This window comes from Salpingoeca rosetta (assembly GCF_000188695.1).
Source record: "Salpingoeca rosetta unplaced genomic scaffold supercont1.19, whole genome shotgun sequence".
Classification (NCBI taxonomy): Eukaryota; class Choanoflagellata; order Craspedida; family Salpingoecidae; genus Salpingoeca; species Salpingoeca rosetta.
The window spans coordinates 524,540-540,272 of record NW_004754915.1 but is presented as its reverse complement, the minus strand read 5'-3'; the positions used below and the strand labels follow the sequence as shown (position 1 = coordinate 540,272).

At 55.3% G+C, this 15,733-nt stretch overlaps 5 protein-coding genes across 5 annotated transcripts in view; 4 read left to right on the top strand and 1 right to left on the bottom strand.

Annotated features, from left to right (window-relative positions):
• Positions 1–239, top strand: part of PTSG_07864 (uncharacterized protein) — a gene marked incomplete at both ends in the record, with an annotated part of 3,526 nt that extends 3,287 nt beyond the window's left edge. Inside the window, one exon of the mRNA XM_004991611.1 lies at positions 220–239. Within this exon, the coding sequence (XP_004991668.1) occupies positions 220–239 (20 nt within the window). The remainder of the gene's footprint in view (positions 1–219) is intronic.
• A 1,354-nt stretch (positions 240–1,593) lies between these two features.
• On the top strand, positions 1,594–3,854 carry PTSG_07863 (uncharacterized protein; the record flags this gene model as incomplete). Its single annotated transcript, XM_004991610.1, has 6 exons — positions 1,594–2,096; positions 2,332–2,417; positions 2,821–2,919; positions 3,157–3,240; positions 3,540–3,625; positions 3,840–3,854. 6 exons carry the CDS (start codon positions 1,594–1,596, stop codon positions 3,852–3,854), a joined length of 873 nt encoding a protein of 290 aa, XP_004991667.1.
• Positions 3,855–5,557: 1,703 nt separating this feature from the next.
• Positions 5,558–12,404, top strand: PTSG_12648 (TKL/DICTY4 protein kinase). The gene is made up of 10 exons (XM_004991609.1): positions 5,558–5,968; positions 6,311–6,516; positions 6,689–6,934; positions 7,125–7,220; positions 7,418–7,834; positions 8,044–8,355; positions 8,531–9,216; positions 9,496–9,621; positions 9,979–10,220; positions 10,494–12,404. Exons 1-10 carry the CDS (start codon positions 5,641–5,643, stop codon positions 12,140–12,142), a joined length of 4,308 nt encoding a protein of 1,435 aa, XP_004991666.1. The 5' UTR covers positions 5,558–5,640; the 3' UTR covers positions 12,143–12,404.
• Positions 12,405–12,614: 210 nt separating this feature from the next.
• Positions 12,615–14,561, bottom strand: PTSG_07860 (uncharacterized protein; the record flags this gene model as incomplete). Its single annotated transcript, XM_004991608.1, has 3 exons — positions 12,615–13,504; positions 13,799–14,306; positions 14,487–14,561. The coding sequence occupies 3 exons, from the start codon at positions 14,559–14,561 to the stop codon at positions 12,615–12,617; spliced, it is 1,473 nt and encodes a 490-aa protein (XP_004991665.1).
• A 42-nt stretch (positions 14,562–14,603) lies between these two features.
• On the top strand, positions 14,604–15,729 carry PTSG_07859 (uncharacterized protein; the record flags this gene model as incomplete). The annotated part of the gene is made up of 4 exons (XM_004991607.1): positions 14,604–14,818; positions 14,983–15,074; positions 15,281–15,435; positions 15,699–15,729. The coding sequence occupies exons 1-4, from the start codon at positions 14,617–14,619 to the stop codon at positions 15,727–15,729; spliced, it is 480 nt and encodes a 159-aa protein (XP_004991664.1). The 5' UTR covers positions 14,604–14,616.
• Between the last annotated feature and the right edge of the window lie 4 nt (positions 15,730–15,733).

Here is a 15,733-nt window from a genome sequence, read left to right as displayed (position 1 = left end):
GTGTGTGTGTGTGTGGTGGTGGTGTGTGTGTGTGTGTGCGTGTGGGTTTGTGGGTTTGTGTGTTTGTGCGTGAGCAGGCGTGGCGCGAGGAAGGCATCTGTGGGTGGTGTGTGAGGGCATTTCTTTGCCTGCAACGAGTACGCCTCACACGCGTCGGTTCGTGTCGCTGTCATCTTGTTCTTGCTTTGTGTGTTACACGTAACATTGCATGTCAACCAGTCTCGCTCGGTCCGCAGTAGCACGCGGTGGAATGACGTCCCCGACACACGCACACACACACATGCACACACGCACACACGCACACACATGCGCAACAAGAAGCGCGCTTCCCCTGTGTTGTTGCCTTCTTGTCTCTCTCTGTGCTTTGCTGACTGTAGGACTGGTGTATGCGTATGATGCGCGTGTACGTGTGTGGGTTGTTTTGACTTTGCATCTATAGGTTCGGTGTGCTTTTCTTATCCCTGCTCTGTGTGACCTGCCCCTTTGCTCCTTGTTGTTTGCCTGTGGTTACAGTACTGATTGAAGATAACAACGCACGCAACTCAAGCAAAGCAGGCAACGCAAAGCAGGCAGGCACGTGTATGTGTGTGTGTGTGTGTGTGTGTGTGTGTGTGTGTGTGTGTGTGTGTGTGTGTGTGTGTGTGTGTGTGTGCGGTGGTCATGTCATGCACGTCACGTCACACCTCAACGCATCAATTCGCGCGTGTGTGTGTGTGTGTGTCATCCTGGCTCGGGATGATTATGGACGATATTCACACATTTTCTTCAAGGCGTGACAGCGCAAGCAACAACGACGGAGGAGACAGCGGTGGGAAGAAACCGAATGTCTTTCCATGTTGGTTGGTTGGCTGCTCTCCTGTGCTTGATCATCTCCCCTGCCTGTCTTCCTCTTCTTGCCCCTCACCTTTTGCTTGCTTCGACCACCACACACACACACACACACATGTGCACACACACACACGTACACAGGAAACTGGCACCCAAACCTCCCAGAATCAAACCACACACGTACACGCGCATACAACCAAGATGATGGCACAGCAACAACCACAACGACACCAGCAACATCAACCACAACAACCACAACAACCGTTCCAGCAATCGTTCCAGCAACAAACATACCAACCGCAGCAGCAGCAACGACAACAACAACAGCAGTACCACCAACAACAATACCACCAACAACAACCACCACAACAGAATCAACAACAGCAACAGTACCACCAACAGCCGTACCAACAATACCGGCAACACACACAACCCGCACAACAACACACACACCACCAACCTCGGCCACAACCACAACCACAACCACAGCCACAACCACAGCCACAACCACAGCCGCAACTGCAGCCACAACCACAATCACAGCCACAGCCACAACCACAGCCACAACCACAGCCACAGCCACAGCAGCAATTGCCACGAGATCGAAGCAAGCAAAAGCAATGGGAATGTTTGGTGCTGGTGGACGAGAGTTGTGGGCTGCACCAAGACGAGTACAAACGCTTGGTCAGCACGTACCTCGTGCCACTCTTGTCCGTGGTGCACTCGTACACCAGCCGCACTGACAAGCCCATCCAGTACACGCTCATGACGTACCCTGACGACATATCCTGGGCGGCGGGAACACGCAGCATCACCACCTTCCCGGCCATCACGGACCACGGCAAGTTTGTTGAGCTGCTGAAGACGCTGGAGCTGTGGGGTGAAGGCATGCACGGCGCACTCGCGCCGGCGCTGAGCACGGCCATGACACGGTTTCCGCAGCACGAGGACACGTTCCAGATTGTGATCATCATCACGGGGCTGGAGCCGTCCGATGTCACCAGCAAGGAGAGCGCAGCTATGCCAAGCATCAGCAACAAGTCGTGGCAGGACCTGCTGCGAGCCCTGCGCAAGCGCCGTGCGGACATATCCGTGCTGTCACCCCTTCGCTCGCCCGCCCTCATGTCTGTGTTGGAGGAAAACACACGGCCAGCTGATGACTTGTTCACCTCCCTCGCCAAGCCACTTCTGCCCGCCGTGTGCTCAGACCTCGTCTACGTGCCCACCTTCAAGCTCAGAACACGCCACACCCAGGCCATCAACATCAGGTGAGGCAGCGGCATGTAGATTTGGGTGTTTGTTTGTTTCTTTGTTTGTTTGTTTGTTTGTGTGTGTGTGTGTGTTTGTCTGTGTGTGTGTGCGTGTCTGTGTCTGTGCACCAGTGTCTTTGTGGAGTGTACTGCAAGTGGTGGATGCGCACGATGTACCATGGATACCATGTTGCATCTGCTTCGTCACATTCCCCACAACCCCACACCTCGCTCACCACCACCACCCCTGCAGCATGAAGCGGCACAGCGGGCAGCCTCCGATTGTCATCCGCGCCACCGCCGTCATCCCCGGCGACCATGTCCTCCCCACCAACATGTGTACGCCACCCACCGATGCCGCCCAAGCTCGCGTGCATGTTGCTTTGTGTGTGTGTGTGTGTGTGTGTGTGTGTGTGTGTGTGTGTGTGTGGGTGTGGGTGTGTCTGTGTGTGTGTGTCTGTGTGTGTCGGTGTGTCTGTGTGTGTGTCTGTGTGTGTCGGTGTGTGTCGGTGTGTGTCGGTGTGTGTCTGTGTGTGTGTCTGTGTCTGTCTGTGTCTGTGTGTGTGAATTTAAGCTGCTCTTCTGCGCGTTTACAACAACAGCCGACGCGTTTGAATGTTCACCATCCGCCGTGTATTGCCGTCTTTCTCTCAGCCCTTTGACTCACTCCTGCTAACATTCTCTGCCCCTATGTGTGTGTGTGTGTGTGTGTGTGTGTGTGTGTGTGTGTGTGTGTGTGCAGACGTATTCCATGAAGACACGCGGCCAATGGATCAGCGTGTCGCTCCGTGGCAGAGCATGCCCCAGGGCACCGTCTTCCAAGTCAACGCCCACATCAAAGGTGCGCTCGATGTTACGGTGTGCGTGTAGGCGTATGTATGTGTGTGTGTGAATGTGAAACTGTGTAGGTGTGAGTTCCTTGGCCCTTTTTCCCTCGTCGCTTCAGTGTTTATTTCTCTCATGCACAACCGCTTTCTTTCCTCCCTCCATTTCTTGCTTAATTTCTTTCTTTCTGTCTTTCTTCCCTTCTTTCTTTCCTTCCTTCTTTCTTTCTTGATGATTTCTTTGGCGTCTGCAGGCGGCCAGGCACCCGAGCTGCTGAAGCAGTGGAACGCACTGCAGTTCCCCTGCATCTACGCCAAGCCATACTTCCTCGAAGTTTGTACGTTTCGGGCAGCGTGCGCTGTGACGCTGCTTTCGCAACGCACACGCGTCGCAGCGCCCCAACAATCATCCACCACACACACACACACACACACACACACACACACACACACACACACACACACACACACACACACACACACAGAAGAAATACACAGGAGACGTGCACACACACACGCACACACAAAAATACACAGGAGACGTGCACACACACGCGCGCGCGCGCGCACTTTGCTGCACAAACATGGATCATGAGCTCACGTATGATTTGATGTGTTGTTGTGGCTGCCTGTGCAGTCCGGAGCAATCCAGCACAGGGGCAGGTGATGTTCATTGCTTATTCAATGGAGCATAACCGCTTCCTTCTCACCACATTGCAAGAGGTGCGACGTGTGTGTGGGTGTGGGTATTTCTGTGTATGAGTTCGTCTGTCTGTCTGCATGTCTGTCCGTCCGTGCTCGTTCGTTTTTGTGCGTGACATTTCCCTGGTACGCGCTGCTTCTCCACTCCCTCCCGCTACTTGCCATGCATGTGCTCACGCAACTCAACTTCCCGTACACCTGCTCGGCCACCCCTGACCTCGCCCCATCCTGACAGCAAAAGAAGGTGTGACACCATGATGCATGTGCCCGTGGCTCGTGTGTGCGCCAGTCGTGCGTGTCTGGATTGGAGGTTGTGGTGATTGTGGTTGCCCTTGCTTCGGCACAGCAAACGACTCACCAAGCGTTGGATGCACACACACACACACACACACACACACACACACACACATCCACACACACACACACACTGGCTATTTCTGTGCATGTCGCCTTGTCTTTCAGATGTCGCAAGTTGCGTTCTTGCAACAACAGCTCCACGGACGGTCACAGGGGCATCGACTGCCGGCAATCACAACCTCCTCTTCTTCCTCCTCCTCTGTGCCCACGACCACCACGTCAATCGCCACGACCGCCGCCGTGACCTCTGCATCGTCCCTTGGGCAGCGCCCAGTGCCGCACGTTCCCACCATATCCGCTGTTGTCACGCCAGCACAACTGCAGCACCAACAACAACAACGACAACAACAACCACAGCAACACATGAAGCTGTCTCCAGGGCGTACACATCAGGGGCGTGCGCCAGTGCAACAACAGCAGCCTGTGCAGCCAACGCGAAGGGCACCTCAGCCTGTCAAGGGCCGCAGGCAGGGAAGACAACAACAACAACAACAACAACAACAACAACAACAACAACAACAACAACAACAACAACAACAACAACAACAACAACAACAACAACAACAACCATCATGGCAGGGTGTGAAACAACAACCTCAAGCGGCAGTGCCCCAGCGCGTGGAGGCTGTTTGGGCGCAGATGGGCCAGCCTCCACCAAAGCGCGCGCGCATGTCGGCAAGCGACCTCGACATTGACGAGCTGTTAGGATCGTGCGATCAAGTGCTGCACGGCGACTTTTGACATGAAGCAACCAACCACATGTTTGTGTGTTGTATGGAAAATGAAACCTTCGAAGTGCCGCGTGCCTTCATGCACGTATGTCGTTGCTGTTTTTCCTTTCATGAAGCTTTGTCTGTGTGTTGGCAACTCGTGTGTTTTTCGCTTCAAGGAGATATTGCACCAATCTGGCCACGCATTTCGTCATGATCCTGACAAACTCGGGACGAAACCTGACTTTAAACTCACCCAAACGCCCGAAACGTTACGTCATCTCAAAGAAATTTGTCAGCCCAAGCGTTTCGAACGCGCCCAACCACGTTATGGAATGTATTTGGGCCTTTCACACGCACGCACCAACACAGCGCCCTTGGTGCGCGACTTTGACGAGAGTGCGTGATGCACTTGGATGGAAGTGGAGAGCTCGATGCACACTCATTTTCACTTTTCATCCAGCAAATCAAACGCCAACACCAAGAGGACAAGCCAAGCAACACATCGTCAACCAACCAACCAACCAACCAACCCCCCTCAATATGAACACGAAGGCATTGCTCATGCGAGCACTTCTGCTCGCCACTATCGTTGTGGCGATCACCTTCCCAACCGCTTCGTTTGCGAATGAAGAACACGAGGACGACGAAGAAGAGGAAGAGCTTGACCTCACGGGCAAGGTGTTCAACATCGGATGCGTGCTCTCCCCAGTTCAGCGCCGTGAGTGTGCTCGTGAATGTGTGCTTTGTGTGCTTGTGTTGTGCTGTGCTGTGCTGTGTCGTTGTATTGTTGTGTTTATTGTGTGTGTGTGTGTGTGTTTGTGTTTGTGCTCTCTCTCTCTCTCTCTCTCTCTCTCTCTCTCTCTCTCTCTCTCTCTCTCTCTCTCTCTCTCTCTCTCTCTGTCTCTCTCTCTGTCTCTGTCTCTCTCTCTCTCTCTCTCTGTCTCTCTTTCTCTTGTGTGTTTGTACATGTGTGAGTCTAGGAGTCTGTCTGTGTTGTGTTTGCTATGTCAACCTCTGGTCTTGTCACCGTCGTTGGTGTTGTCAGCTCACCGTGCATATGCTCACGCCACGTTTTCGTCTTTTTCGCCTGTCACAGATGTTTGCGACACCTTCGAGGAACTGCTGCACGAGTACGCGCCATGGAACTTCACCATTCACAGGATGACCGAGCTGGAGATGCTCGACAACGCCAACGACCTCGACTTTGCCCTCGCTGACACCAAGACCATGGCCTGCCTCGACGTGGAGCGCGGGCACTCTCCGCTCGCCACTCTCGGCTTCCCGGACACCTACCGTGAGTCCACGACGCGCACCCGCTGTGTGTGCTGGCTGGTTGTCTGTCTGTGGCTGCTGACTGAAGTTGCATGCAAGCAATTGGCTGCTGACTGAAGTTGCATGCAAGCAATTGTCCACCACACACACACACACACACACACACACAAGGAGCGATGCACTGGCTTACATACTTGCAAGCATGCGAACTCACCCTCAAGCACTCCCTCACACCATGTACTTCCTCGTGCACGAACACACGGCCAATCATTACCCGCTCCCCCCTCTCTGCCTTGCCTGCTTGCTCCCTTTCTGTTCATCTTCCATTCATTCCTCCCCCTTTTCTTTCTCGTTTGTCTCACAGTACCTGAAGTGGATGAGGAGGACGACTTTGTGTATGGGGCTGGCGGCGTGACGTTTGCACTTCGCAACTCCGGCATTGTCTCGCTGTCAGACCTCAAGGACCAGGTTGTTGCCGGCACCACCATCACCGATTTTGCAAGCACGCACGCCAACTTTGCCAAATACCATGGCAAGACAGGCCGCCACCTCATCGACGACGCCACCGTGGTTAGCCCTTAACTTTGTGTGTGAATGTGTGTGTGTGTGTGTGCTTGCCTGCATGTGTGCATGTGTGTGTGCTTGGTGGACGCGTGCAATTAGTTGACCCCAACGTACTTCGAACACACTCTGTATGTAATGCTCACCTACCCATCTCCACCCTCTCTGATGGCACGTGCAGCTGCAGTTCATGGGAACGCAGGAGCGCGTGTTGGAGGCTGTGCTGTCTGGAGCCGCTGCTGCTGGCATGGTGCAGACAGGATTCCTGGAGCACTCTGCAAGCGCAGGGCTGCTGGACTGGGACGACGTTGATATCCTCGCTCAGGAGATTGCCTTTGACGAAGACGGCACACGGTTTCCCTACTTCAGCTCAACACCAGTCTACCCTGGCTGGACCTTGGTTGCAACGCACCTCACATCCCTCGAGGTCAGCGTGCAGTGCTGTTGCGTGTGTCTGTGTGTGTGTCTGTGTGTGTGTGTATGTGTGTGTGTATGTGCGTGAATGACCAGCGTCTACTTCCTTCGGTGCAGCATGCACACCCTCTCCACTGCCTGCATTCCATTGCTCACAAACGCACACACTCACACATACACACACCATACCCGTTCCACACCAGGAGCGAGACCAGCTGCTCGATGCCTTGTTTGACACTGATAGCAGCCAGTGCCGCCTCTCTGTTCCAGGGAGCTTTGCCACTGCCGGCGGCATCCTGGTAGGGCAATCACATCGATGTGTGCCCAGTGGGGGAGAGCTGCTGTACGACATGTTGTGTGTGTGTGCGTGTGTGTGTGTGTGATGTCGTTGTCAGTGGTTGAGCGCCTGCGGTACCGCGTCTCACACGGCATTCATCAAGCCACACCAGATCTCTCCAACTCACTCATCTTTCCTAATACTGTTATCATCGTGCAGGAAACCTTCGGAGTGGTTGAGCGCGACCTGGTGCACACAACCGAGGCCCGGTGTGTGCGGAGAATGTCCCACATCGTCGTGCATGAGGAGGGCGAGGACGACGAACACGGCCACGATGAGGCTGACGCTGAGGAAGAACAGGAGGTGATTGCAGAAGCAGCACATGATGACCATTCTGATGAGACCCAGCACCAAGAAGCCGAACCTGGCACCGTCATCCTCGCACAAGATACCGGCGCAACCCCTGGCGATGATGAACATGCACATGAAAGTGGTCTGCATGCTGCACAAGTTATCTGCCCAGCAACCCACTTCCACCACAACGAGATTGTGCTGCCGGCGCTGTGTGCTGATGTGCACTGTCCGGGAAACACCCGTTGTATGTGCCGCCCTTGTCTGGAATCTCCACCGATTCTGGTAAGTTTTGTGTTTGGTTGTGTGCTTACAGTGTCAACCCTGGCTTACTGCTGTGGAGTGTGTGTGTGTGTGTGTGTGTGTGTGTGTGTGTGTGTATGTGTGTATGTGTGTGTGTGTGTGTGTGTGTGTGTGTGTGTCATTTTGGCTTGCTTTCGGAAAGTCAATCCTCTCATGATCTGCCTTTCTTGGTTCTGCGATCTGTTGTTTAGATCCACCCGGTTCCACATGGTGTCACGCAGGAAGTCCTCGAAGCAAACCCTGATCTTGCACGACAGGTGTTTCAGAAATCATGCCAACGCATGGAAGAGTGTGCAACCGGGACACAAGGCCAGGTCTTCTTTTTCATCCTTGAGGACAGGCTGGCAGAAAGGCGTCACAACGCAGACACGCTTTTCTTCGTCGTAAGAGTTTCCTGGCCAGGCGGAGACGAGTACACAACCGAGGCACAGCCTGTGGACGGCCACGCTGGACTGGCCCTCATCAACGTCACGGAGCCACACTTTGGAGCGCCCACGATTGCGGTCAGTCCATGGCAAAACTCAGTACTGTGGGAGATGGGACACCATGAGCATGCTGGAAATGAATGCTTGCATGCTTGAATGCTTGCTCAGATACAGAAATTCTAATTGGTTTGCGTTCGTGGTAGCTCACACGCGTACACCCTTACACCTGTGCGGCATTGCACTACCAACTCAGATCTACGAAGCGGATAGAACAACGAGCGCGGAAAACTGGGAGCCCATCTACGCCAGCCCGTTGCTCCTCCAAGTTGAGCCTCGTTCGTGCCCGCCAGGACAGGAGGCAACACAGGACAACACGTGCGTGTGCCCCGTCGGCACGCTCCACATCAGCGGCAGTTGCATGCAGGCAAAGGAGTACCTGCCCATCTTCATTGGCAGCGCCCTGGCTGTGATCGGCATCGGCGTGTACATTGCCATTGCCATGGTGCGGCGAGGCGCAGACAAGCTGTGGCAGATTGACGCGGCAGACGTTGTTGTGAGCGACCCGCCCGAGGTGCTTGGGATGGGCGCGTTTGGTGTTGTGATCAAGGGGGAGCTGAACGGCACCGCCATCGCCATCAAGCGCGTCATGCCGCGGGCCTCGCGTGCAGGTGCACGTGGTACGCGCACGGGAAGCAAGCGAGGGTTTCTCAGCAGCATGAAACGGAGTAGCAAGAACGGCGAATGCGATGACGCACTTGCAGCTCCTGACGGCACAGTGACAGGCACGTATCAGGCATCAAGGACAGCCAACGGCTTTGGCTTGCAGCTGGGCAACATGGACAACGAGGCAGCGATTGAGCGGGCGCTGGAGCAGGGCAATGCAACCACCCAGGGCACCACACACAGGATGAGCAAGACAAAGAGGCTCACAAACGCAAAGTACGTTTGTCTGCAGGAGTGAGGTGCTGTGGTGTGTGTGTGGTTTCGTGGGGTGCTGTGGTGTGTGCGTTGTGAGTGAGTGTGTTGTGTGTGAGTGTGTGCGAGTGAGTGTGTGTACATGCATATGTGTGTGTGTGTGTGCATGAGTACCAAGTGCGTGCCTCTCTTTGGCTCTTTGGCGTGAGGTACAGGCCCATTCTGGCTAAGCTGGTCAAAGTACTGCTCGCTTGCATTGTGCTCACTCACATTGGTCTTGCACTGCCCTTCACATCACGAAAGAGCCGAGTTCATGGAGGAGATGCGGCTGCTGTCACGGCTGCGCCACCCGTGCATCGCCACCATGCTTGGTGCCATCATGACCAAGTCGCGAGAGTTTCTCCTTGTCATGGAGCACCTCGAGCACGGGTGCGTCAATGCTTCTCGTGTGTGTGTGTGTGTGTGTGTGTGTGTGTGTGTGTGTGTGTGTGTGTGTGTGTGTGTGTGTGTGCATATCTGTATGTATGTGTGTGTGTGATTATCTTCATGTGCACTTGCATTGGATTGACATCAGGCTTTGCTGACGCTCCTGCATGCGTGCACTCATGCCATCGTGCCGTCATGCACAGCACACCGCATACACACGCACCATACTCTCGCCATCACTGCCTTCAACTGCTTCTTCCCACCCTCGACACTCACTCACGCACTCACTCACTTACTCATTCGCACCACACAAACACCCACACTGGCACATTGGCACATTGGCATGTTGCTCATGCACAGGTCGCTGTATGACTTCCTGCGCAATGATGAGCTGCCAACACCAGACATATTCCTGCTGCCCATTGTCAAGGACATTGTGTCTGGCATGCGCTACATCCACAACCTCAAGCCACCGGTTGTGCACGGCGACCTGAAGACGAAGAATGTGCTTGTGGATGGCAACTTCAAGGCCAAGGTTGCTGATTTCGGGCTGTCGCAGAAGCAGCGTTTTGGCTGTGGCACCCCCTTCTGGATGGCGCCAGGTGTGTGTCTCTGTGTGCATTTGTGTGTGCCTGTGTGTGTCTGTGTGTGTGTGCTGATGTGCTACTGTGAACGTGCATGCATGCAAGCACATGCATGTGTATTCGGGCGTGTGTATTGCAGAGTTGCGTTCTTCCCCCCTACCTTAACACATACACATACCTTCCAACCACTATCACTCACAATCACCACCAACACAATCACCAACACAACCACCGCTCACCAACCAACCATCACAACCACCTCTCACCACCGCAACCATCACAACCATGCAGAGGTGCTGCGCGGAGGAGAGGTGACGCGGGAGGCGGACGTGTACAGCTTCGCCATCACGGTGTACGAGATCTACAGCCGGCAGGACCCGTTCCCAGAGGAGGACGCGTCGGAGGTGCTGCGTCAGATTGCCGCGCGCCAGGTGCCGGCAAAGCGACCCGACATCCCAGCCTCGTGCCCCGTCATGCTGGCTGAGCTTGCGCGGCGGTGCTGGTCCGAGGAGCCCAAGTTCCGGCCAACGTTCGACCAGGTGGACGCGCAGCTGGGCGAGCTCAACATCAGCAAGGTGGGCGCAAGCCTCATCCAGCAGAAGCAGGACGCGCTGAAGAAGGCCACGGTGCTGCACGACGTGTTCCCGCCGCACATTGCCAAGATGCTGGAGGAGGGCAAGAAGGTGCACCCGGAGCACAAGGACGACGTGACCATCTTCTTCTCCGACATTGTGGGCTTCACCAACATCAGCGCGCAGCTGACGCCGGCGGCGGTGTCGGACATGCTGGACCGGCTGTACTCTGCCTTTGACGAGCTGACGGAGAAGCACGGCGTGTTCAAGGTGGAGACCATTGGCGACGCGTACATGGCGGCAACAAACCTTGTCAAGCCGCAGCACGACCACGCGCTCCGCATTGCGCAGTTTGCGGAGGACGCCATCAAGGCGGCGCAGTCGACGTTCATTGACCCTGAGCGGCCGGAGCTGGGGTGCGTGAACATCCGCGTTGGGTTCCACTGCGGCCCTGTCGTGGCCAACGTTGTTGGGCGGCGCAACCCGCGGTACTGCCTGTTTGGGGATACGGTGAACACGGCGTCGCGCATGGAGAGCTCGAGCGAGCGCAACAAGATCCACGTGTCGACGTCTGCGGGAGACCGCGTGCGGAGCCAGGCGCCGTGGGTGAAGCTTGAGTCGCGCGGGGTGCAGAACATCAAGGGCAAGGGCGAGATGCTGACATACTGGCTGGTGAGCACGAGGAAGCCTGAGCAGACGGGGCGTGTTGCCATTGCTGAGAACGAGGCCACTGTGATCGACATGGGCGAGGGTGATGGCGATGTTGACGGTGATGATGATGGTGATGGTGACACGGGTAGCCGGAGGAAGAGTGCCCAGCTGAAGGACAGCGTTGGGGGCGGGTTTGTGTTCAAGAAGAAGCGTGCGTCGTCGATTGGGCGGCGGTCGACGGGAGCACATGAGGGCGGCGCATCGGCGCGGGTGTCATTGAGCTCCGTGTCGTGGCTCAACGATGCAGAGGCGTTTGAGGCCCTGTCACGTGACAGCTTTGGCAGTCCTCGTACTTCGACAGCCTTGCATCATCATGGACCACGCTCCCCCACACGTGCCAATGTGGCCGAGGGTGATGTCACTGTTGATCATGATACCGAGACCCTCCCCGCCTCCGATACAGGCAGTGCACAGCCTGATGCGGGGAGCGTTGCTGATGCCTATTCTGAAGAGTCTTCGTTGCTGTCCATCCAGCCCAACCCGCAAGTCAGTCGGGAAAATGCTCCTTCATTCTCGTCGTGTTCGCTCCGCGACAGCCAGTCCGACCACGGGCTTGGGTGTAGTGGCACATCGCTGCTGTGCGCCGCCCCATTTCAAAATGAGGAGCTTCCGATGCTAGCTGAAGCAGACGAAGCAGGACGTGCGAGCCAGTGCTGAAGCTGTCAGAGAACTTGTGCGATCGTTCGCGTGCGTGTTACTGTGTGTTGGACTGCTCTTTGCGGACAAGAGACACCTCTGGCCATGTCCTGTCCTTGTGCTGCTGTGCTTGTTGTTGTCACCCCGATTGGGTGTGTGCATACGTGCGTTGTGCCCGTCATGATTTCTTCATTTGCCCCCTTAACTTGAACATACACGGTGCGCATATCAGTGCATGCGTGTGTGTCGCATTCACCAACATAAATCAAGCTGAAGTACAGGCCTCATTTATTTAGTTGGTGGGAGTATTGTGTGTATGTGCGTGTACGTGTGCGTGTATGCGTGTATGTGCGTGTACGTGTGTATGCGTGTATGTGCGTGTACGTGTGTGTGTGTGTGTGCGCGTGTGTGTGTGCATGTGTGAGACAGTGTGTGTGTGTGTGCGAGAGAGAGAGAGAGAGAGAGAGAGAGAGAGAGAGAGAGAGAGAGAGTTTTAAGCACAAGGCAAAGGACATTGCTGGGTCATGGTGAGGGTGGTGCTGGCTTTCAGGCACGAGGCAAGCCCTTTGCAGTCAAGGAATGCGAGAGGCGGGTTGTCGTGCACATCAATCGTGCCTCCAACGGATGCAAGGCTGCCAAATGACACAGCCTGGAGGTTGTTGCTGTAAATGTAGATGCTGCCGGTGACGGTCTGTAAGCTGCCAAAGTTGATGGTGGTCAAGGAGTTGCGCTGAACGTAAATGGGACCGCCCACGTGCGTGATACTAGAGAAAGAGAGCTGCTCAAAGTCTCCGTCCCCAAAGTACAGGCCTCCATCTACCCTTTCCATGTTGCGCCACAAGATCTGCTTGAAGCTGTACCCGAGCTCCATCCCGCGCGTGCGGCGAATGTTGCCCATGTCCAGCGTCGTGAGCTGCGGGTTGAAGGTGATGGCAAAGTAGCCGTTCACCTGTGTGAGCTGCCCAAAGTCGAGCGAGGTGAGGTGGTTGGCGCCAATGTGGAGACCGCCATCAACGCGTTCAATATTGGCAAAGTGCAGGGTGGCGAGCTTGTTGCTGAGGACCCTGAATCGGCCCAGCCGCGTGACGTTGCGAAAGTTGATTGCTGTGAGGACGTTGTAGCTGGGGTCGAAGTTGCCCCCGATCCTTTGCAGCTGCCCGCAGTCGACAGTGGCAAGGGCGCCCGGGCTGGAGCGGGAGGTGACGCTGAGTACATCGCCATCAACGCTGGTGATGGATCCAAAGTTGAGGGTTGTTGTGGACGGGGAGAGGGTGACTGACCCTGTTACGCGGCGCAGTGCCGAGAACTCGTCACAGCAGCATTCGACGACGTCGCGAACTGGGCAGTGGCTCATTTGGGCGACAAGCGCTCGTGATGCTGGGTCTGAGCAGTCAAGATCAATCGTTGGGCACGGAGTGAGAGTAGTAGTAGTAGTAGTAGTAGTAGTAGTAGTAGTAGTAGTAGTAGTAGTAGTAGTAGTAGTAGTAGTAGTAGTAGTAGTTGTTGTTGTTGTTGTTGTTGTTGTTGTTGTTGTTGTTGTTGTTGTTGCAATGATGGTGCCGTTTCTAGAGATGAGGCCGCGAGAAATTGCCACTTCCTCCACTTGCTTGATTGTGGCGACGACGTCGAGGTCATGGACTTGCGTGGTGCTGTTTGGTGCAGGGTTGAGTGCAATACCATTGTCGCTGACAATGTGCATGTTCAAGTCGAGGTCTGCAAAGAGGTTTCCCGTGCTGGCTCGCTTGGGGGAGGAAGTGTCTGGGCCGTGACCGGGGGCTGCAGGAGGCGCGGACACGGTAGCGTGCCTGACGATGGCTGACCCATTAGCGCCACCAGCCTGAAGCGCGGTGTCAAGGAGCTGCGCTTGCTCGAGCAGCGGGCGGTCGCCAAAGAAGGTGTTGTTCGTGCCGGACCAGAGGTAAACGGACCTGGGGCTGACGATGTTGAGGTTACCGGCCGCGTCCATGTAAATGCGGTTGCCACTCTCGCTTGGACTGCACTGCCGTGTGGCGTTTGCACTTGCAGTCGAGTTGGCGGCGGCGGTGTCTTGTTGCAGGGGCCCTGCGATGCGTGCGGAGTTGTCTCGCAAGTGTAGCAACGTCTGCCCAACATCAACGCCATCGATGAACAGGGAATATCCGCAGGCTGGGCGGACGCTGATGTTTCCGTTGGCGTTGAAAGCGACCTTGCCGTCATCACCAAGCCGCACAAAGGTGGTGGTGGTACCGAATGTCTCTGCTGGCTGCCCTTGTCCCACCACCTCCCTTCTTCTTCTTCTTCTTGCCCCTCCTCCTTGTGGCCCTCCTGTTGGTCTGTTCACTGCTTCATCTCGTTCTTCCGCTGCAACGCGTGCACGTGCACGCACTTCAGTGGTGGTGGTGGTGGTGCTGTTGATGCGGGTGGCGATCAGGAGCAGGAGGATCATGCAAACCGCTCCCATCTTCGCGAGGCGTGCTATGTCGAAAATCATTTATATCACGGACCAATTTTCTACAATGACCATGATGATGACAGCAGCCACTGCCGCCGTGCGGCGCAGCTGTGTTGCTGCTGCTGCTGCTCCGCGCAGAGGGGTGCCTGTTGTTGCTCGGCGCTCACTGTCGGCGGCCACTGCTCATAGGAGCGGGGCGAATGCGACGTACAACTTTGACGTGTCGTTTACGGGCAAGACTGCCGTGGTGACGGGTGCCACGCGCGGTCAGTCAACGTATGCGTGTTGGCATTGTGTTGTTGTTTGTGTTTTGTGTTTGCATTTGTGTTTGCATTTCCTGTTTATGTTGTCGGTGTGAGCTTCTTGTTTGCATGTCGAGTGGCCATGTGCTTTGCCCTACCTCACTCATAATTAGTTTGATTTGGTACAGGCATTGGCAGAGCGACGGCCATTGCGTTGTCTTCACTCGGTGCCGACGTTGTTGCCATTGGCCGATCTGGCCTGGACGAGCTCGCCCAACAGGTGTGCGTGTGTGCATGTGTGTGTGTGTAATTGTGTGTGCACTTGTGGGTGTACTTGTGTGTGTGTAATTGTGTGTGTGTGTAATTGTGTGTGTGTGTAATTGTGTGTGTGTGTGCGTGTGTGTGCGTGCGTGTGTGATGGTGTTGACGTGTGTCCATCTTGCGATGCACGTGACTGACATATATGTGCTGTGGTGTGGGTTCAAGTATCCTGCGCTGAAGCCAATGCACCTGGATCTATCAGATAAGGATGCCGTTGAGAAGGAGCTTTCAGACTTGCCCAAGATTGACCTCCTCGTCAACAACGCCGGCATCACGTACCTCGCCCCTTTTGTGGACCACGACCTCGACCGAATGCAGCAGTGCGTTGCAAACACCTGTGTTGACCGACTGCAGTGTCCATGTGTTGGTCGGTGTACGTGTGTGTGTGTGTGTGTGTGTGTGTGTGTGTGTGTGTGTGTGTGTGTGTGTGTGTGTGTGTGTGTGTGTGTGTGTGTGTGTGTGTGTGTGTGTGTGTGTGTGTGTGTGTGTGTGTGTGTGTGTGTGTGTGTGTGACACCCACTCCTTGCTAGTGTTTCGGTTTATTTGCGCGTGTGTCTTGAATGCTCGCAATCCACGACTACAGCTCATACTGCTGGGGTGGGGGCATTTTGTGACATT

What these genes read in the sequence shown, in the direction of transcription:
- PTSG_12648 (XM_004991609.1), top strand. Translation starts at nt 5,641, where the DNA reads ATGTGTGAGTCTAGGAGTCTGTCTGTGTTGTGTTTGCTATGTCAACCT. An exon ending in AAGAGGCTCACAAACGCAAA is followed by an intron (nt 9,217 to 9,495) that starts GTACGTTTGTCT and finishes ACATCACGAAAG; the next exon opens with AGCCGAGTTCATGGAGGAGA. An exon ending in ATGGAGCACCTCGAGCACGG is followed by an intron (nt 9,622 to 9,978) that starts GTGCGTCAATGC and finishes GCTCATGCACAG; the next exon opens with GTCGCTGTATGACTTCCTGC.